This window comes from Haliotis rufescens, unplaced genomic scaffold (genome assembly GCF_023055435.1).
Source record: "Haliotis rufescens isolate VD_foot unplaced genomic scaffold, xgHalRufe1.0.p SCAF_22, whole genome shotgun sequence".
NCBI lineage: Eukaryota > Metazoa > Mollusca > Gastropoda > Lepetellida > Haliotidae > Haliotis > Haliotis rufescens.
Window position 1 is genome coordinate 43,530 of NW_025963913.1, and position 22,881 is coordinate 66,410.

At 43.7% G+C, this 22,881-nt stretch overlaps 2 protein-coding genes and 1 long non-coding RNA gene across 3 annotated transcripts; 1 reads left to right on the forward strand and 2 right to left on the reverse strand.

Annotated features, from left to right (window-relative positions):
* Positions 1-2,368: 2,368 nt before the first annotated feature.
* Positions 2,369-2,776, forward strand: LOC125383237 (uncharacterized protein DDB_G0290685-like). The gene has a single exon (XM_048401543.1). It carries the CDS (start codon positions 2,369-2,371, stop codon positions 2,774-2,776), a length of 408 nt encoding a protein of 135 aa, XP_048257500.1.
* A 6,009-nt stretch (positions 2,777-8,785) lies between these two features.
* LOC125383238 lies at positions 8,786-10,989 on the reverse strand. Its single transcript, XM_048401544.1, has 3 exons — positions 10,490-10,989; positions 9,756-10,057; positions 8,786-9,607 (listed from the first exon to the last, which is right to left on the reverse strand). Exons 1-3 carry the CDS (start codon positions 10,506-10,508, stop codon positions 8,786-8,788), a joined length of 1,143 nt encoding a protein of 380 aa, XP_048257501.1. The 5' UTR covers positions 10,509-10,989.
* Positions 10,990-14,902: 3,913 nt separating this feature from the next.
* On the reverse strand, positions 14,903-21,186 carry LOC125383198. Its single transcript, XR_007222687.1, has 3 exons — positions 18,926-21,186; positions 18,192-18,493; positions 14,903-17,423 (listed from the first exon to the last, which is right to left on the reverse strand). It is a non-coding gene; the product is annotated as an uncharacterized LOC125383198 (long non-coding RNA).
* Between the last annotated feature and the right edge of the window lie 1,695 nt (positions 21,187-22,881).

Below are 22,881 nucleotides of genomic sequence, written 5' to 3' on the forward strand. Positions count from 1 at the left end.
GGGTCGAGAGGGAAGTAGGGAGCCTGGAGGGGGACATACGAAAGAAAGAGGGAGAAGTATGGTGGATGGAGAGGGAAATAGGGAGTATGGAAGGGGAACTAAGGAGGATGGAGTGAGAAGTTTGAGGATGGATAGGGAAATAGGGAGTATGGAAGGGAACTACGGAGGATGGAGTGAGAAGTAGGGAGGATGGAGAGGAAAGTCGGGAGGATGGAGAGGGAAGTATGGAGTATGGAGGGGGAACTACGGAGGATTGAGGGAGAAGTTTTGAGGGTGGAGAGGGAAATAGGGAGTATGGAAGGGAAACTACGGAGGATGGAGGGAGAAGTATGGAGGATGGAGAGGGAAGTAGGGAGGATGGAGAGAGAAGCAGGGAGTATGGAGGGGGAAATGCGGAGGCTTGAGGGAGAAGTATGGAGGATGGAGAGGGGAGTAGGGAGCATGGAGGGGGAAGTTGGGAGGGTGGAGGGGGAAGTAGGGAGCATGGCGGTGGAAATACGGGGCAGCGAGGTGGAAGTAGGGAGAGTCGAGAGGGAAGTAGGGAGCCTGGAGGGGACATACGAAAGAAAGAGGGAGAAGTATGGAGGATGGAGAGGGAAATGGGAGTATGGAAGGGGAACTACGGAGGATGGAGGGAGAAGTTTTGAGGATGGATAGGGAAATAGGGAGTATAGAAGGGGAACTACGGAGGATGGAGTGAGAAGTAGGGAGGATGGAGAGGAAAGTTGGGAGGATGGAGAGGGAAGTAGGAAGTATGGAGGGGGAACTACGGAGGATGGAGGTAGAAGTTTTGAGGATGGATAGGGAAATAGGGAGTATGGAAGGGGCACTACGGAGGATGGAGGGAGAAGTATGGAGGATGGAGAGGGAAGTTTGGAGGATGGAGAGGGAAGCAGGGAGTATGGAGGGAAACTGCGGAGGATTGAGGGAGAAGTATGGAGGATGGAGAGGGAAGTAGGGATGGTGGAGGGGGAAGTAGGGAGCATGGAGGGGGAAGTTGGGAGGGTGGAGGGGGAAGTAGGGAGCATGGTGGGGGAAATACGGGGCATGGAGGGGGAAGTAGGGAGGGTCGAGAGGGAAGTAGGGAGCCTGGAGGGGGACATACGAAAGAAAGAGGGAGAAGTATGGAGGATGGAGAGGGAAATAGGGAGTATGGAAGGGGAACTACGGAGGATGGAGTGAGAAGTTTGAGGATGGATAGGGAAATAGGGAGTATGGAAGGGAACTACGGAGGATGGAGTGAGAAGTAGGGAGGATGGAGAGGAAAGTCGGGAGGATGGAGAGGGAAGTATGGAGTATGGAGGGGGAACTACGGAGGATTGAGGGAGAAGTTTTGAGGGTGGAGAGGGAAATAGGGAGTATGGAAGGCAAACTACGGAGGATGGAGGGAGAAGTATGGAGGATGGAGAGTGAAGTAGGGAGGATGGAGAGAGAAGCAGGGAGTATGGAGGGGGAAATGCGGAGGATTGAGGGAGAAGTATGGAGGATGGAGAGGGAAGTAGGGAGCATGGAGGGGGAAGTTGGGAGGGTGGAGGGGGAAGTAGGGAGCATGGCGGTGGAAATACGGGGCAGCGAGGTGGAAGTAGGGAGAGTCGAGAGGGAAGTAGGGAGCCTTGAGGGGACATACGAAAGAAAGAGGGAGAAGTATGGAGGATGGAGAGGGAAATGGGAGTATGGAAGGGGAACTACGGAGGATGGAGGGAGAAGTTTTGAGGATGGATAGGGAAATAGGGAGTATAGAAGGGGAACTACGGAGGATGGAGTGAGAAGTAGGGAAGATGGAGAGGAAAGTTGGGAGGATGGAGAGGGAAGTAGGAAGTATGGAGGGGGAACTACGGAGGATGGAGGGAGAAGTTTTGAGGATGGATAGGGAAATAGGGAGTATGGAAGGGGCACTACGGAGGATGGAGGGAGAAGTAGGGAGGATGGAGAGGAAAGTTGGGAGGATGGAGAGGGAAGTAGGAAGTATGGAGGGGGAACTACGGAGGATTGAGGGAGAAGTTTTGATGATGGAGAGGGAAATAGGGAGTATGGAAGGGGAACTATGGAGGATGGAGGGAGAAGTATGGAGGATGGAGAGGTAAGTAGGGAGGGTGAGAGGGAAGTAGGGAGCATGGGGACGGAAGTAGGGAGTATGGAGGGGGAAAATACGGGGGATTATAGAGGATGGCAAGGGATGTAGGGAGGGTTGAGAGGTAAGTAGGTAGTATGGAGGGGGAACTACGAAGGATGGAGGGAGAAGTATGGATGATGGAGAGGGAAGTAGGGAGGGTGAGAGGGAAGTAGGGAGCATGGAGGGGGAACTACGGACGGTGGGGAGGGAAATAGGGAGCCTGGAGGGGGACATACGAAAGATAGAGGGAGAAGTATGGAGGATGGAGAGGGAAGCAGGGAGGGTGAAAAGGGAAGTAGGGGGCTTGAAGAGGGAACTATGGACGGAGGGAGAAGTATGGAGGATGGAGGGTGGAGTATAGAGGATGGAAAGGGAAGTAGGGAGGGTGGAGAGGGAAGTAGGGAGAATGGAGGGGGTACTACGGAGGATGGAGAGGGAAGTAGTGAGGGTGAAGAGGGGAGAAGGGAGCATGGAGAGGGAACTATGGAGGGTGGAGGGAGAAGTTTCGAGGATGGAGAGGGAAGTAGGGAGTGCGGAGACGGAAGTAGGGAGGATGGAGAGGGAAATAGGGAGTATGGAAGGCGAACTACGGAGGATGGAGTGAGAAGTATGGAGGATGGTGAGGGAAGTAGGGAGCATGGAGGGAGAACTACGGATGAATGAGGTAGAAGTATGGAAGATGAAGAGGGAAGTAGAAGGGGTGGAGAGATAAGTAGGTGCATGGAGGGTGAACTCCGGAGGATGGAGTGAGAAGTAGGGAGGATGGAATGGAAAGTAGGGAGCATGGAGGGAAAAGTACAGATGAATGAGGTAAAAGTATGGAACATGAAGAGGGAAGTAGAAGGGGTGGAGAGATAAGTAGGGAGGGTGCAGAGATAAGTAGGTGCATGGAGCGTGAACTCCGGGGGTTGGAGTGAGAAGTATGGAGGATGGAGAGGGAAGTAGGGAGGGTGGAGAGGGAAGTAGGGAGCATGGAGAGGGAAGAAGTAGGACGGTTGCAAGGAGTACAGTGGATAAAAGAGAGGGAAGCTGTGAGGATGGAGGAAGAAGTTAGGAGTATGGTTTTGAGAAATTGAGAATATGAAGGGGGATGTTGGGAGGATGGAGGGGGAAGTAGGGAGGATGGAGGGGGAAATAGGGAGGATGAAGGGTGAAGTAGGGAGGATGGAGGGAGATTTTGGAAAGATGGGTGGAAGTTTATGGAGGATTGAGAGAAGTAGAGAGGATCGTGGTGAAATATGGAGGATGGAGGGGAATGTAGGGAGGATAGGGGATGGGATACGTAGAGGGGAGTGTCTTGGGTAATACTGGATATGGAAGCACAGTATGGAGTGTGGAGAGGAAAGGAGTGATGGAGATGTCAGGACTATAGAGTGGGAAATAGCGAGGATGAAGGGAATTTGGATAAGAAGCAGGGAGGGAGAAGTAAAGAGATGAGACTGAGGGAGAATTCTGGACTATAGAAAGGAAGCAGGGAGGATCGAGGGAGAAGTAGGAAGTTTGGAGGAGGGTAATAGGGAGGGAGATGTTGCGACGACAGAGGGGAAGGCGGGGATGGAGTGCGAAGTAGGAAGGATGTAGGAGGATGGAGGCGTTCGTGGAAGGGTGAGTGTATCCCACCAGCGACACCCGTCACAAACACATGCAAACTGTTTACCTAAAAATATACTCGGTAACATATGGTACAAGTGAAATTAGGGAATTGCACTGGACATCTTTTTTTCACTATTGCGTCAAAATTGGGAAATATCCTCCACATGTCTACCATAAAACCGCTTGAACGCTTTACTGTGTCCTTCGCTGTTGTAAACCTAACACTATTTGAGAGTTTGTTTGTTTGTTTGTTGTTTAACGCCGTTTAACTCAGCAATATTCCAGTCATATGACGGCTGTCTGTAACGTAATCGAGTCTGGACCAGACAATCCAGTGATTGACATCATGAGTATCGATCCACGCAATTTGGATCGATGACATGTATCAACCAAGTCAGCGAGCCTGACCACCCGATCCCGTTAGTCGCCTTTTACGACAAGCATAGTCGCCTTTTACGGCAAGTATGGGTTGCTGAAGACCTATTCTACCCCGGAATCTTCACGGGTCTATTTGAGAGTACTGAATACTTGTGTACCCCCTACTTCCCCATCTGCTCCAACCTCGCCCCGTTTCGTTCCTAATTGCCTTACCCATCCCTACCTCAGTACTCAAGTATTCAGTACTATTTGAGAGTACTGAATACTTAAGTACTGAGGTAGGGACGGGATGGAGCAGATGGGGAAGGAGGGGGTATGGGAAGAGGATAGGAGGAGGGAACTATAGTGCAAGAACAAAGGTAGACGCAGATGGGGAAATGAAACGGAGCACGGTGAGGAACGGTAAGGAGGAGAGAAGTACAGTAGTGGGATTGAGGTATGAGCAAGGGGGGGGGGGGGACTAGGAGCTGGTTCAGAAAGGGGGGACGTGGAAGCAGAAGGGAAGGTAAGACTAGTTCGTTATTTTTTTTAATAATTTTTCGGGGACAATATACTTTTTTGCGATTAAAACCCAGGCCCCCAAAAATATCAAATGGTCGGTCCCTAATGGGAGGAGGGAGGTAGAAACTGGTCGTGAAATTGATGGGAGTAGCTGAGGTGAAAAGAACTATTGTGGAAGGATTTGGTTGGTTTGTTGTTTAACGCCGCACTCAGCAATATTCCAGCTATATTACGGCGGTCTGTAAATAATCGAGTCTGGACCAGACAATCCAGTGATTAATATCATGAGCATCGATCCACGTAAGGGTCATGGGTTATGAGAGAGGATGGGAAGTATAGTGGGGGGACGAAGGTAAGAGAAAAAATATACTGAAATTGAAATTCAAAGGTAGCTTAGCATTGTCCTCAATGGAATAGTGCAAAAGTTCCTTTGTTAATGCTTGTTTACTTGTTGAGACCATTTGTGAAAATTAATGTCGGATAAACAAGAGAAACCTGATATGAACTAGGTCTGGCACATTGTAGTCTTTCAGGACTTGTACAACTAACGTTGAACACTGCCACACGTGTCTCCAGATATGTGTGAAATGGCAAGGGGACTTAATTTCTGGTTCATCATTTGATTGTCTGATTTGTTTACATGCCCCCGTGGCAAGGCAGGCGTACTGCTGTGTTGTGCCAGGAAACACGGATATACTTTCTTATACAACCCGTAGATCAGGAAATGCTTACCACTTTTGTGAACACCTGGTGTCATGACTGATTTTCATTCAAAAAAGATTTCCATGGCTATTTGGCCTTCACGAGCAATTGAATCTACTTATTCGTATATGATATGACAAAATATATACTTGCTATATCCATGCATGTGTCATCAGTGCTCATCAGAGTGACCCACCTTATGTGTCCAGATCATGAAACATTTACCATTCACCCATGCTTGTCTTTAGAACATGTTATTGACAATGGCAGCTAGTTGTGAAAAGTGATCTATGGAGGACCAGCTGTGACATGCATATTATATCAACTTATGATCAGTGTCTCATGAGAGTAACACCTTTTGGTTTCCATATCAGAAAACTTTTACCTGTCACCCATTCTTGTTTTAATAATGTGTGGGTCAAATCAGCTCCTGGCTATGAATATTATATGATGGAGGACCAGCTGTGACATGGTTCGTTGTGTGTCATCGTGGTTTATCTGGTCCAGACTGAAATACCTTACATGCCGCCACAATACAGCTGTAAGATTACCCACTATTTCAAAAACTCACCCATTGGTTTGTTTACCATAACATGTTCCATGTGTGTATTGCTGTATTCAGAGAAACAACTGAGGCTATAGAAGTATAATACCGCTGTATCAGGTCTATTGGTTTGGAAAATGAGACAGGTACTCACTCACATCTTACCAAGTATATTCCACATTTGTTTTACTCCCATCAGAGGAATCCATTCTCACCTTGACAGTACAAACTAAAGCATTTCAGGTACTCACTCACATCTTACCAAGTATATTCCACATTTGTTTTACTCCCATCAGAGGAATCCATTCTCACCTTGACAGTACAAACTAAAGCATTTCTGAGCTTTTCAATGAGAAAATATCAAATTTCCGTCTCAATGGACATATCGTATATTGTCTCTTGTCACTATATTGTGACAATATTGCCAGTGTGACGTAAACGTTTAACTCAATGTCAGACACAGTAATTAGAGCAACTGCCCACATGTTTTCTTAATATTTGGTGCTAAGTATATGACAAATAATCTAAGTTAAATTAAAATTTGATATTTCCCCGAATAAAAGCATTTTCAGTCACGAGTGATGCATAAACATCTCAAAGTCATATATTTGTAGGTTTGTAGAGTGTGCCAACCCCCTTTTGGTATGCTGATGTCCATATATCAGTGTTGAAAATTATATTTCGTCTTTCTTTTCTTGCAAGAAGTGACAATTCGATAATAGATTTGTCTCTAAGCTAATGAGCTTACTTGGCCATGCATCATATGTGAAATACCAGTTTAATTTACCTGCATCAGCTGTGAACACTGATATTACTCAATAATCACTAATGTGACATTGTTGCAATATATGGTTCAAGTTAAATTGCTCTCGTCAAGCGTTGTTTGTGCAACACTTAGGATTAAAATCACAGAATATAATGGTGGCTTTTCGTTGAAGATACATGCTGATACAACCTTGTTCATTTACAACAGTCATACACACTGAATGACATCACCAAGACAATGCTGTTAACTATCTATAATTGGTTACTGAGTCACTTTTGCGATGCTTAGCAATGTACTTTCACTCAAATTGTCCCTCTACTTTAACAAACCACACAATTCAACTTCAGTTGTTAAAATAAAACATAACTACTACTAAGACTGCAAAGTGATATTTTATTATGAAACCATTGTAGACATAAGTTAGAAACAAACACATGTTTTTCAGTTACATACTAAATAAACGGCCTCCAACCTCCCCTCACAGCCGCCCCTTTCCACACCTCACATACACTTACAAAACTGTACAGTGACATGTTTCCACTGTATATTTTTCATTACTTTATAGTAGAGTGAATATTTAGATAATTCACAGTGAAAAAAACAGGAAAGAGTAGGACAGTAGAGACACCATTAAGATAAGAGATAATACAAGTCAGGAAACTTGTTTAGTAGAGGGAACATTAAGATAATAGCTAGTAAAGAGAGGAAAGAGTGGGATAGTAGAGACAACATTAAGATAATAGCTAGTACAAGACAGGGAAGAGTAGGATAGTAGGGGAAACATATAGATGGTTCAAAACACAACGCTGGAGAGACTAGGATACTAGAGAGTAGAACAGTAAGACAGTACATCGTACAAAACAGGAAGAGAAGGATATCAGAGACAACATTAAGATATTAGATAGTACAAGGCAGGAAAGTAGAGGTAGATAGTAGATGGTAGATAGTACAAAGGTGGAGAGAATTGGATAGTAGAGAGGACATTAAGTAGGTAGCAGAAGGAAGGAAAGAGTATGATAGTAGGGGAAAAAAATTAAATAGCAGACAGTACAAGGCAGGGGTGAGTAGGATAGGAGGGACAACAATAAGATAGTAGATAGTACAAGGCAGGAAAGAGTAGGATAATAGAGAGAAGAAAATTAAGATAGCAAATAGTACAAGACAGGAGAGAGAGTAGGATAGGAGAGACAACAATAAGATAGTAGATAGTACAAGGCAGGAAAGAGTAGGATAATAGAGAGAAGAAAATTAAGATAGCAAATAGTACAAGACAGGAGATAGTAAGATAGTAAGATAGAGTAAGATAGGATAGTGAAGTGTAGGACTGTATTTAGGCTAGTGTAGGTCAGTTAGGATAGTGAATGACTGGAGAGTGCATATATGTTTGACAGTACACAGTAGGGTAGTGTTGGACAGTAACTGAGAGGATAGTGTAGGTCAGTAGAGAGTAGGTTAGTGTAGGCCAATACAGTGCAGTGTAGGAGAGTATCCAGACAGGAAAGATAGTAGGATAGATTAGGTAAGTATAGAGTAGGGTAGTAGCGTATTACAGTAGAATAGTGTAGGATAGAATAGGATAGTACAGAAGAGGGCAGAGTACGTCAGTACATGGTTGGGTGGTTTAGGACAGTACAAAGTAAAGAAGAGAATGACAGTGCACGGTAGAGTAGGAGTGAGTGAGTGAGTGTGTATGGTTTTCCGGAGCTTTCAGAAATATTCCAGCAATATCACGGCGGGAGACAACCAGAAATGGGCTTCAGACACTGTACCCATGTCAGGATTCAAACCCACGTTTTCGGTGTCACAAGCAAAAGCTTTAACCACTAGGCTACCCGACTGCCCCAGAGTAGTGTAGGAAAGTATGTAGTAGACTGACTCGAGTAGTGTATCACATTACATGGTAGTGTAGATTAGGCCAGATTAGGGTAAGTAAGTACAGTACATAGTAGAGTAGCATAGGAGTTGTGTGTGACAGTGCACTGTAGAGTAGTGTCAGATAGTACATATCAGAGTAGTGTAGGATAGTACATAGCACAGAAGTGTAGCACAGTAGATGGTAGTGTAGAGCACAACAGTACAAAGTAGTACAAAAACAATGACTGTTAGCGAAAGACATGAAAATCATGTATAAACCTCAACCTAACTATACACCAATCTATACCTACCTGTTCCCTGCCCCTTACACTGTTTAGAAAAAGTCCCTGGTGCCAGATGAGAGACTGGAGCTGTACTCAGCCAGGAGAGCTTCCAGGTCCTCAAGAGTGTCCTGGGGCTCCTCCAGTCTCGCCTGCTTTACAGCTTGGGACACCTCGCTGTTGTCATCTGGGCACTTCCTCTTGCGTGAAGGCAGGGGCTCCTTGCTGGGCTCAGATGTGGGTTTCTTCTTTTTCCTTAAAATGAGTTTGGTAAGATACAGATATTCCACATCATATTCATCATCAGAGTTTGGCTCACATCTGTCCACTGACTTGGCAGAATGTACACTTAATGTTGCAGCAGTGACACCACCTGACTTAGGACTCTCTGGTGCTGAAACAACCTTATCCTTTACATTCTTAACAGGGACAGGGGATGTCTTGCAACCTGTACTGGGCAAGACAGACTTTGGCTTTAAGTATGCACCATCAGCAGACAACAACTGTTCAGCAAAACTCTTAGGTGAGGCCTTAATGATACTATTTCTACCCCCAGACTTAGTGATACGGTTCCCCAGGGGTCTGCTCTGGGTTTTGATGTGCTGAGCTCCAAGAGGCTGAGGCACAAAGTAGGGCTTGCTCTCTGGCTGATGCTTGATCATTTTCTCCTTCAGAATGCGAGGCGTTGGCTGAGGTTTTGGCCTGAACGTGCGGGGCTTGCGTTTGCAGGGCTTGAGCTCGAGTTTCTGCTTTTGATGGACATTGGGTTTGGGGTTGCTTGTTGTAGGCATGGGAGGAGTTTCAACATGGGCCATAGACTGGGGATGAGGAACTGGACTGGGTGGGTCAAGTTGGGGCAGAACACAGGAGAAGGCCTAATGGGCGATACAGTCATTGTATCATTTTTATATTTCATGATTACTTAAGTACAATGGAAGTATATCTCTACTATAAAAGCAAGTATAATTATCTTTTGAGTTACGTTTTATAAATCATCAAAAGAACAAGAATACTCCTGCATACCTCTGGTCTTATCAGCTCCAGGTCTAGCACTGCACTGGGCAGGCTGACAGGCAGCTGGCAGACAGGCATCATCTCCCTACGTCTATTGCAAGATGGTGGCTGGACTGCAGGAGGCAAGGGGATAGCAGTCACAGATGACTGACCTCCAGGCTGAAGGAGTCTTGGCTGTAGGTAACCAGCATCCAGGGAGAGGTTAACAGGATTACCAGCAGGTATCCAGATAGTGTTGTTATCTATCAGACATCTGGTCCCATCTCCCAACACCACTGTTGGCAGCCCGGGGAGCAAGCGGGTCACAGGCACTGTAACAGTGAATAGTTTACTAAACTGCCTACAAGATAATTCGTCATTTCGTTAATAGTGAAAACCAATATCTAACTGTTCATTAGATTTATGTCTTTTGAAAACAAGTTCAGCATGTCTGCAGGAATTCCAAGAAGTCGAAAATGTTGTGTATCATGTTCACGTTTTGTGACAGTACAACTAAAATTCCCTAAAATGTTCAGGTTACCAATCACCATCTAAAGTTAATGTGAAACTCTACAATATAACACACTGGAAATTCCGAAAATTTGAATTGGTTATTGTGCAATTCTGTAATAGAAGACCTTCATACAGACAATGAAAATTGAATATGCGGTGCGGAAACATCAGCGTTTCATTGTTTGTATTGTAAACACATTAAAACAATCACATGTTACTTTGTCACTGGTCAAAATACAAATTTCAAATACCTGTCGTAGTGGGATTCATAGTTTTCTCCACCTCTTCAAGTCGTACACACTTTTAGAGTCGTATTTTGCACAATAAAACTGAGAACACTTCCAGTGATAGCTCTCAAAATGGCTGACACACAGGAAGGGCTAGCTGTTGTCATGACGCCGCTACTCTAGGCAAAACCACGCATGCGTCGACTTTATGCACAACTCGGCACTTCCGTCTGCCTTACATTGTGAATAAAGTTAGATCTACATCAACACTTGGCAGCCATCTATACAGGGTTGAACATGGAGAAGAAACGTTGTGAAATGCGAAGGTCATTCCAAGGGAAGCTACTCTAGTAGAGTTTGCTACTTAAAAAGAGTTACCGTGCTTGAATGAGGATTTTATGATCGCTTGAATGAATCATAAAAAAATACTTCATGTTTGCAATGAGAGTGAGTGAGTGAGTTACTTGTGGGCCACCTGTGACCCCTTTACAATGTTAAAAGAAAATACCCTGACACTACATCTGTTAAGGTTTAGGCAATTCATTACCATTGTATATAGTTAATAATAAGCAAATTACATGAACATATTATTTTCTCTCAGATTTAGGGTGTGTTCAAGATTGGAACTGCCACAATGGCTACTACAGGACTCAAACAGGAGTCACCCGGAAATCCTTATCTTATGCACAATAATTCAATAGAAGGGAAGCCAACTAAGTCACTGTAACATAATTCTTTAACCTTCCCCTGGCAACAATGGTTAGTACAGAAATAAAAATCGCGCCAAGGCAAAGTTGCTCAACAGGAGTATTCAAAGTGAGAAAGAAATAGAGGAGGAGGGGTAAAGGGAAGTCCATTGGTAGGACGGAGGTAGGGGCAGGTGGGGGAAATGGGGATTATAAGAGGAGGACAGGTGAGGGGGGTTACATTGGTAGGACGGAGGTAGGGGCAGACGGGGAAATGGAGGAGGAGAGGTGAAGGGAAGTACATTGTTAGGACGGGAGTAGGGGCAGGTGGGGAAATTGGGGACATTGGAGGAGGAGAGGTGAAGGGAAGTACACTCGTAGGCCGGGGCTAGGGGCAGGTTGGGACATGGAGGATAGGTGAAGGGAAGTACATTGGTGGGTCGGAGGTAGGGGCAGGTGGGGAAATTGAGGACATCGGAGGTGGGGAGGTGAAGGGAAGTACATTGGTAGGTCGGAGGTAGGGGCAGTCGGAGAAATGGAGGAGGAGAGGTTCAGGGAAGTACATTGCTAGGACGGGGGTAGAGGCAGATCGGGAAATAGAGGACATTGGAGGGGGAGAGGGTAAGGGAAGTACATTGGTAGGTCGTAGGTTGGGGCAGGTGGGGAAATTGAGGACATCGGAGGTGGAGAGGTGAAGTGAAGTACATTGGTAGGTCGGAGGTAGGGGCAGTCGGAGAAATGGAGGTGGAGAGGTTCAGGGAAGTTTATTGTTAGGACGGGGGTAGAGGCAGGTGGGGAAATGGAGGACATTGGAGGAGGAGAGGGTAAGGGAAGTACAATGGTAGGTCTTAGGTTGGGGCAGGTGGGGAAATGGAGGACATTGGAGGAGAGGTGAAGGAAAGTACACTGGTAGGACGGAGGAAGGGGAAAGTTGGGAAATGGAGATCATTGAAGCAGGAGAGGTGAAGGGAAGCACACTGTTAAGACGGGGTTAGGAGCAGGTGGGGAAATGGAGGACATCGGAGGAGACAGTAAGGGATGTAATTGGTGTGATGGACGTAGGAGCAAATGGGGGGAAAGGGGGACATGGGAGTATTTGTAGAGAAGGGAAGAGCGGTGGAAGGCCTGACGTAGGTGCAGGTTGGGAAACATAACGGGGTAGATACGTCACGGAGGGGTTGAGGGAAGTACAGTGGTTGGATGGAGGTAGGAGCAAGTGGGGAAAGCAGGAGCTGGTTGAGAAATAGGAGACATGGGAGCAGGAGAGGGGAAGAAAAAGAAAAGAAAAGTGGAGGGAAACAAAGGACATGAGCGAAAGAGACAGGGGAAGGGTTGGATGATACAGAGGCAGGATTAAAGGGGAAATGGAAATTATATAGGAGTAGGACAGGGTAAGGGAAGTTTTATTGGAGAACGGAGGTCGGGGCTGGTGTGGAAATTGGGACATTAGAGTAGGAGAGAGGTGTTGTACTTTAAGGGACCGAAACTGGAGGTAGAAACTGGTCTTGAATTGGTGACATGGGAGTAGCCAAGGTGAAGGAAACTATTGTGGAAATGGTGGGAAATTAGGGTCATGTGTTATGAGAGAGGATAGGTAGTAAAGTGGGAGGACGAAGATAAGAGAAATATTGATAGAAATTGAAATTCTGAGGTAGTTTACCATTGTCCAAAGAAGGTAAATGCGCCATCATGATACTGGTTTCTGGTTCATCATTTCATTGTCTGGTTTGTTTACATGCCCCGTGGCATGGCAGGAGTACTGCTGTGTTGTGCCAGGAAACAAAGACATACTTTCTTGTGCAAATTTGGGAGGTACTATCCGTAGTGCAGGAAATGTTTACCATTTTCGTGAACACCTGGTGTCATCAACTGATTTTCACCCTTCTGTTCATAAACTTTTAATGTCTATTTTGCCTTTACAAGCAATGGAATCTGCTTATTCAAAGGCAAGGCAAGGACGTTCAATAATTTACAGCAGTGTAAAACCATACTCAATCCTTTAGGTTCTGTGTTACTTTAAGTTAAAGAAATTAAAAGGTAAATTGTGCTAGGTAATGACATTATTTCCGTCATGTTATATTATAAATTGGTCATAAAACCGTTTCGGATTTCATATGTCAGAAAAGGAAGTTTCATAGTTTTCATATTTTCATATGACACATTCTCTTAATAGCTGAGAGAACGGCTCTGGCAAATACATGAGCTGAAATTAAACTGTCACAATGCCACAAGTACATCTACATGAGGCAAATCTGTGTCCCACCCGTGTATTGCTCGTGAAGAAGTATATCATATGACAAAATACATACTTGCTATATCAATGCATGTATCATCAGTGGTCATCAGAGTGACCCATCTTTTGTGTCCAGATCATGAAACATTTACCATTCACCCGTGCTTGTCTATAGAATAAGTTAGTGACAATGGCAGCTAGTTGTGAAAAGTGATCTATGGAGGACCAGCTGTGACATGCATATTATATCAACTTATGATCAGTGCTCATGAAAGTAACACCTTTTGGTTTCCATATTAGAAAACTTTTACCTGTCACCCATTCTTGTCTCAAGAATGTGTAGGTCAAATCAGCTCCTGGCTATGAATATTATATGATAAAGGACCAGCTGTGACCTGGTTCGTTGTGTGTCATTGTGATTTATCTGGTCCAGACTGAAATATCTTACATGCCGCCACAATACAGCTGTAAGATTACGAACTACTTCAATCACTCACCCATTGGTTTGTTAACCATAACATGTTCCATGTGTGTATTGCTGCATTCAGAGAAACAACTGAGGCTATAGAAGTATAATACCGCTGTATCAGGTCTATTGGTTTGGAAAATGATACAGGTACTCACTCACATCTTACCAAGTATGTTCCACATTTGTTTTACTCGCATCAGAGGAATCCATTCTCACCTTGGCAGTCATACTAAAGCATTTCTGAGCTTTTGTCTGAGAAAATACAAAACCTCTGTCTCAATGGACATATCGTATATTGTCTCTTGTCACTATATTGTGACAATATTGCAAGTGTGAAGTAAACGTTTAACTCAATGTCAGACACAGTAATTAAAACAATTGCTCACATGTTCTCTTAATATCTGGTCCTAAGTATATGACAAATAATCTAAGTGAAATTAAAATTTGATATTCCCCCTAATAAAAGCATTTTCAGTCTCGAGTGATGCACAAACATCTCAAAGTAATATATGGTGTGGGTTAAAAGAGTGTGCCAACCCCCATTTGGTATGCTGATGCCCATATTTCAATGTTGAAAATTATATTTCGTCTTTTTTTTCTTGCAAGGAGTGACAATTTAATAACAGATTTGTCTCTAAGCTAATGAGCTTACTTGGCCATGCATTGTATGTGAAATACCAGTTTAATTTACTTGCATCAGCTGTGAACACTGATATTACTCATGAATCACTAATGTGACAACTTATCGTTGCAATTTATGGCTCTCGTCAGGCATTGTTTGTGCAACAATGAGGATTAAAATCACAGAATATAATGGTGGCTTTTCGTTGAAGATACAAGCTGATACTTCATGACCATTTACAACCTTGTTCATTTACAACAGTCATACACACTGAGTGACATCACCAAGACAATGCTGTTAACTATCTATAATTGGTTACTGAGTCACTTTTGCGATGCTTAGCAATGTACTTTCACTCAAATTGTTCCTCTACTTTTACAAACCACACAATTCAACTTCAGTTGTTAAAATAAAACATAACTACTACTAAGACTGCAAAGTGATATTTTATTATGAAACCATTGTAGACATAAGTTAGAAACAAACACATGTTTTTCAGTTACATACTAAATAAACGGCCTCCAACCTCCCCTCACAGCCGCCCCTTTCCACACCTCACATACACTTACAAAACTGTACAGTGACATGTTTCCACTGTATATTTTTCATTACTTGATAGTAGAGTGAATATTTAGATAATTCACAGTGAAAAAAACAGGAAAGAGTAGGATAGTAGAGACAACATTAAGATAAGAGATAATACAAGTCAGGAAACTGTTGTTTAGTAGAGGGAACATTAAGATAATAGCTAGTACAAGACAGGAAAGAGTAGGATAGTTGAGACAACATTAAGATAATAGCTAGTACAAGACAGGGAAGAGTAGGATAGTAGGGGAAACATATAAATGGTTCAAAACACAACGCTGGAGAGACTAGGATAGTAGAGAGTAGAACAGTAAGACAGTACATCGTACAAAACAGGAAGAGAAGGATATCAGAGACAACATTAAGATATTAGATAGTACAAGACAGGAAACTGTAGTTTAGTAGAGGGAACATTAAGATAATAGCTAGTACAAGACAGGAAAGAGTAGGATAGTAGGGGAAACATATAGATGGTTCAAAATACAACACTGGAGAGACTAGGATAGTAGAGAGTAGAACAGTAAGACAGTACATCGTACAAAACAGGAAGAGAAGGATATCAGAGACAGCATTAAGATATTAGATAGTACAAGGCAGGAAAGTAGAGGTAGATAGTAGATGGTAGATAGTACAAAGGTGGAGAGAATGGGATAGTAGAGAGGACATTAAGATAGTAGGTAGCAGAAGGAAGGAAAGAGTATGATAGTAGAGAAAAGAAAATGAAATAGCAGACAGTACAAGTCAGGGGAGAGTAGGTTAGGAGAAACAATAAGATAGTAGATAGTACAAGACAGGGAAGAGGATAGTAGAGGTAGATACTGATAGTAGATGGTAGATAGTACAAAGGTGGAAAGAATGGGATAGTAGAGAGGTCCCTACGATAGTAGGTAGTACGAGGAAGGAAAGAGGATGATAGTCATGGTGGTAGAGAGAATAAAATTAAATATAAGACAGCACACAGGAGAGAGTAGGATAGTAGAGGTAGAAAGTAACTCGTAGATAGTACGAAGGTGGAGGGAATGGAATAGTAGAGAGGATATTGAGATAGTAGAAGGAAGGAAAGAGGATGATAGTAGGGGAAAAAATTAAATAGCAGACAGTACAAGGCAGGGGAGAGTAGGATAGGAGAGACAACAATAAGATAGTAGATAGTACAAGGCAGGAAAGAGTAGGATAATAGAGATAAGAAAATTAAGATAGCAAATAGTACAAGACAGGAGATAGTAAGATAGTAAGATAGAGTAAGATAGGATAGTGTAGTGTAGGACTGTATTTAGGCTAGTGTAGGTCAGTTAGGATAGTGAATGACTGGAGAGTGCATATATGTTTGGCAGTACACAGTAGGGTAGTGTTGGACAGTAACTGAGAGGATAGTGTAGGTCAGTAGAGAGTAGGTTAGTGTAGGCCAATACAGTGCAGTGTAGGAGAGTATCCAGACAGGAAAGATAGTAGGATAGATTAGGTAAGTATAGAGTAGGGTAGTAGCGTATTACAGTAGAATAGTGTAGGATAGAATAGGATAGTACAGAAGAGGGCAGAGTACGTCAGTACATGGTTGGGTGGTTTAGGACAGTACAAAGTAAAGAAGAGAATGACAGTGCACGGTAGAGTAGGAGTGAGTGAGTGAGTGTGTATGGTTTTCCGGAGCTTTCAGAAATATTCCAGCAATATCACGGCGGGAGACAACCAGAAATTGGCTTCAGACACTGTACCCATGTCAGGATTCAAACCCACGTTTTCGGTGTCACAAGCAAAAGCTTTAACCACTAGGCTACCCGACTGCCCCAGAGTAGTGTAGGAAAGTATGTAGCAGAGTAGTATATGAAAGTACATAGTAGACTGACTCGAGTAGTGTATCACATTACATGGTAGTGTAGATTAGGCCAGTACATGGTAGGGTAAGGTAGTACAGTACATAGTAGAGTAGCATAGGAGTTGTGTGTGACAGTGCACGGTAGAGTAGTGTCAGATAGTACATAGCAGACTAGTGTAGGATAGTACATAGCACAGAAGTGTAGCACAGTAGATGGTAGTGTAGAGCACAACAGTACAAAGTAGTACAAAAACAATGACTGTTAGCGAAAGACATGAAAACCATGTATAAACCTCAACCTAACTATATTCCAATCTATACCTACCTGTTCCCTGCCCCTTACACTGTTTAGAAAAAGTCCCTGGTGCCAGATGAGAGACTGGAGCTGTACTCAGCCAGGAGAGCTTCCAGGTCCTCAAGAGTGTCCTGGGGCTCCTCCAGTCTCGCCTGCTTTACAGCTTGGGACACCTCGCTGTTGTCATCTGGGCACTTCCTCTTGCGTGAAGGCAGGGGCTCCTTGCTGGGCTCAGATGTGGGTTTCTTCTTTTTCCTTAAAACGAGTTTGGTAAGATACAGATATTCCACATCATATTTATCATCAGAGTTTAGCTCACATCTGTCCACTGACTTGGCAGAATGTACACTTAATGTTGCAGCAGTGACACCACCTGACTTAGGACTCTCTGGTGCTGAAACAACCTTATCCTTTACATTCTTAACAGGGACAGGGGATGTCTTGCAACCTGTACTGGGCAAGACAGACTTTGGCTTTAAGTATGCACCATCAGCAGACAACAACTGTTCAGCAAAACTCTTAGGTGAGGCCTTAATGATACTATTTCTACCCCCAGACTTAGTGATACGGTTCCCCAGGGGTCTGCTCTGGGTTTTGATGTGCTGAGCGCCAAGAGGCTGAGGCACAAAGTAGGGCTTGCTCTCTGGCTGATGCTTGATCATTTTCTCCTTCAGAATGCGAGGCGTTGGCTGAGGTTTTGGCCTGAACGTGCGGGGCTTGCGTTTGCAGGGCTTGAGCTCGAGTTTCTGCTTTTGATGGACATTGGGTTTGGGGTTGCTTGTTGTAGGTATGGGAGGAGTTTCAACATGGGCCATAGACTGGGGATGAGGAACTGGACTGGGTGGGTCAAGTTGGGGCAGAACACAGGAGAAGGCCTAATGGGCGATACAGTCATTGTATCATTTTTATATTTCATGATTACTTAAGTACAATGGAAGTATATCTCTACTATAAAAGCAAGTATAATTATCTTTTGAGTTACGTTTTATAAATCATCAAAAGAACAAGAATACTCCTGCATACCTCTGGTCTTATCAGCTCCAGGTCTAGCACTGCACTGGGCAGGCTGACAGGCAGCTGGCAGACAGGCATCATCTCCCTACGTCTATTGCAAGATGGTGGCTGGACTGCAGGAGGCAAGGGGATAGCAGTCACAGATGACTGACCTCCAGGCTGAAGGAGTCTTGGCTGTAGGTAACCAGCATCCAGGGAGAGGTTAACAGGATTACCAGCAGGTATCCAGATAGTGTTGTTATCTATCAGACATCTGGTCCCATCTCCCAACACCACTGTTGGCAGCCCGGGGAGCAAGCGGGTCACAGGCACTGTAACAGTGAATAGTTTACTAAACTGCCTACAAGATAATTCGTCATTTCGTTAATAGTGAAAACCAATATCTAACTGTTCATTAGATTTATGTCTTTTGAAAACAAGTTCAGCATGTCTGCAGGAATTCCAAGAAGTCGAAAATGTTGTGTATCATGTTCACGTTTTGTGACATTTCAACTAAAATTCCCTAAAATGTTCAGGTTACCAATCACCATCTAAAGTTAATGTGAAACTCTACAATATAACACACTGGAAATTCCGAAAATTTGAATTGGTTATTGTGCAATTCTGTAATAGAAGACCTTCATACAGACAATGAAAATTGAATATGCGGTGCGGAAACATCAGCGTTTCATTGTTTGTATTGTAAACACATTAAAACAATCACATGTTACTTTGTCACTGGTCAAAATACAAATTTCAAATACCTGTCGTAGTGGGATTCATAGTTTTCTCCACCTCTTCAAGTCGTACACACTTTTAGAGTCGTATTTTGCACAATAAAACTGAGAACACTTCCAGTGATAGCTCTCAAAATGGCTGACACACAGGAAGGGCTAGCTGTTGTCATGACGCCGCTACTCTAGGCAAAACCACGCATGCGTCGACTTTATGCACAACTCGGCACTTCCGTCTGCCTTACATTGTGAATAAAGTTAGATCTACATCAACACTTGGCAGCCATCTATACAGGGTTGAACATGGAGAAGAAACGTTGTGAAATGCGAAGGTCATTCCAAGGGAAGCTACTCTAGTACAGTTTGCTACTTAAAAAGAGTTACCGTGCTTGAATGAGGATTTTATGATCGCTTGAATGAATCATAAAAAAATACTTCATGTTTGCAATGAGAGTGAGTGAGTGAGTTACTTGTGGGCCACCTGTGACCCCTTTACAATGTTAAAAGAAAATACCCTGACACTACATCTGTTAAGGTTTAGGCAATTCATTACCATTGTATATAGTTATTAATAAGCAAATTACATGAACATATTATTTTCTCTCAGATTTAGGGTGTGTTCAAGATTGGAACTGCCACAATGGCTACTACAGGACTCAAACAGGAGTCACCCGGAAATCCTTATCTTATGCACAATAATTCAATAGAAGGGAAGCCAACTAAGTCACTGTAACATAATTCTTTAACCTTCCCCTGGCAACAATGGTTAGTACAGAAATAAAAATCGCGCCAAGGCAAAGTTGCTCAACAGGAGTATTCAAAGTGAGAAAGAAATAGAGGAGGAGGGGTAAAGGGAAGTCCATTGGTAGGACGGAGGTAGGGGCAGGTGGGGGAAATGGGGATTATAAGAGGAGGACAGGTGAGGGGGGTTACATTGGTAGGACGGAGGTAGGGGCAGACGGGGAAATGGAGGAGGAGAGGTGAAGGGAAGTACATTGTTAGGACGGGAGTAGGGGCAGGTGGGGAAATTGGGGACATTGGAGGAGGAGAGGTGAAGGGAAGTACACTCGTAGGCCGGGGCTAGGGGCAGGTTGGGACATGGAGGATAGGTGAAGGGAAGTACATTGGTGGGTCGGAGGTAGGGGCAGGTGGGGAAATTGAGGACATCGGAGGTGGGGAGGTGAAGGGAAGTACATTGGTAGGTCGGAGGTAGGGGCAGTCGGAGAAATGGAGGAGGAGAGGTTCAGGGAAGTACATTGCTAGGACGGGGGTAGAGGCAGATCGGGAAATAGAGGACATTGGAGGGGGAGAGGGTAAGGGAAGTACATTGGTAGGTCGTAGGTTGGGGCAGGTGGGGAAATTGAGGACATCGGAGGTGGAGAGGTGAAGTGAAGTACATTGGTAGGTCGGAGGTAGGGGCAGTCGGAGAAATGGAGGTGGAGAGGTTCAGGGAAGTTTATTGTTAGGACGGGGGTAGAGGCAGGTGGGGAAATGGAGGACATTGGAGGAGGAGAGGGTAAGGGAAGTACAATGGTAGGTCTTAGGTTGGGGCAGGTGGGGAAATGGAGGACATTGGAGGAGAGGTGAAGGAAAGTACACTGGTAGGACGGAGGAAGGGGAAAGTTGGGAAATGGAGATCATTGAAGCAGGAGAGGTGAAGGGAAGCACACTGTTAAGACGGGGTTAGGAGCAGGTGGGGAAATGGAGGACATCGGAGGAGACAGTAAGGGATGTAATTGGTGTGATGGACGTAGGAGCAAATGGGGGGAAAGGGGGACATGGGAGTATTTGTAGAGAAGGGAAGAGCGGTGGAAGGCCTGACGTAGGTGCAGGTTGGGAAACATAACGGGGTAGATACGTCACGGAGGGGTTGAGGGAAGTACAGTGGTTGGATGGAGGTAGGAGCAAGTGGGGAAAGCAGGAGCTGGTTGAGAAATAGGAGACATGGGAGCAGGAGAGGGGAAGAAAAAGAAAAGAAAAGTGGAGGGAAACAAAGGACATGAGCGAAAGAGACAGGGGAAGGGTTGGATGATACAGAGGCAGGATTAAAGGGGAAATGGAAATTATATAGGAGTAGGACAGGGTAAGGGAAGTTTTATTGGAGAACGGAGGTCGGGGCTGGTGTGGAAATTGGGACATTAGAGTAGGAGAGAGGTGTTGTACTTTAAGGGACCGAAACTGGAGGTAGAAACTGGTCTTGAATTGGTGACATGGGAGTAGCCAAGGTGAAGGAAACTATTGTGGAAATGGTGGGAAATTAGGGTCATGTGTTATGAGAGAGGATAGGTAGTAAAGTGGGGGGACGAAGATAAGAGAAATATTGATAGAAATTGAAATTCTGAGGTAGTTTACCATTGTCCAAAGAAGGTAAATGCGCCATCATGATACTGGTTTCTGGTTCATCATTTCATTGTCTGGTTTGTTTACATGCCCCGTGGCATGGCAGGAGTACTGCTGTGTTGTGCCAGGAAACAAAGACATACTTTCTTGTGCAAATTTGGGAGGTACTATCCGTAGTGCAGGAAATGTTTACCATTTTCGTGAACACCTGGTGTCATCAACTGATTTTCACCCTTCTGTTCATAAACTTTTAATGTCTATTTTGCCTTTACAAGCAATGGAATCTGCTTATTCAAAGGCAAGGCAAGGACGTTCAATAATTTACAGCAGTGTAAAACCATACTCAATCCTTTAGGTTCTGTGTTACTTTAAGTTAAAGAAATTAAAAGGTAAATTGTGCTAGGTAATGACATTATTTCCGTCATGTTATATTATAAATTGGTCATAAAACCGTTTCGGATTTCATATGTCAGAAAAGGAAGTTTCATAGTTTTCATATTTTCATATGACACATTCTCTTAATAGCTGAGAGAACGGCTCTGGCAAATACATGAGCTGAAATTAAACTGTCACAATGCCACAAGTACATCTACATGAGGCAAATCTGTGTCCCACCCGTGTATTGCTCGTGAAGAAGTATATCATATGACAAAATACATACTTGCTATATCAATGCATGTATCATCAGTGGTCATCAGAGTGACCCATCTTTTGTGTCCAGATCATGAAACATTTACCATTCACCCGTGCTTGTCTATAGAATAAGTTAGTGACAATGGCAGCTAGTTGTGAAAAGTGATCTATGGAGGACCACCTGTGACATGCATATTATATCAACTTATGATCAGTGCTCATGAAAGTAACACCTTTTGGTTTCCATATTAGAAAACTTTTACCTGTCACCCATTCTTGTCTCAAGAATGTGTAGGTCAAATCAGCTCCTGGCTATGAATATTATATGATAAAGGACCAGCTGTGACCTGGTTCGTTGTGTGTCATTGTGATTTATCTGGTCCAGACTGAAATATCTTACATGCCGCCACAATACAGCTGTAAGATTACGAACTACTTCAATCACTCACCCATTGGTTTGTTAACCATAACATGTTCCATGTGTGTATTGCTGCATTCAGAGAAACAACTGAGGCTATAGAAGTATAATACCGCTGTATCAGGTCTATTGGTTTGGAAAATGATACAGGTACTCACTCACATCTTACCAAGTATGTTCCACATTTGTTTTACTCGCATCAGAGGAATCCATTCTCACCTTGGCAGTCATACTAAAGCATTTCTGAGCTTTTGTCTGAGAAAATACAAAACCTCCGTCTCAATGGACATATCGTATATTGTCTCTTGTCACTATATTGTGACAATATTGCAAGTGTGAAGTAAACGTTTAACTTAATGTCAGACACAGTAATTAAAACAATTGCTCACATGTTCTCTTAATATCTGGTCCTAAGTATATGACAAATAATCTAAGTGAAATTAAAATTTGATATTCCCCCTAATAAAAGCATTTTCAGTCTCGAGTGATGCACAAACATCTCAAAGTAATATATGGTGTGGGTTAAAAGAGTGTGCCAACCCCCATTTGGTATGCTGATGCCCATATTTCAATGTTGAAAATTATATTTCGTCTT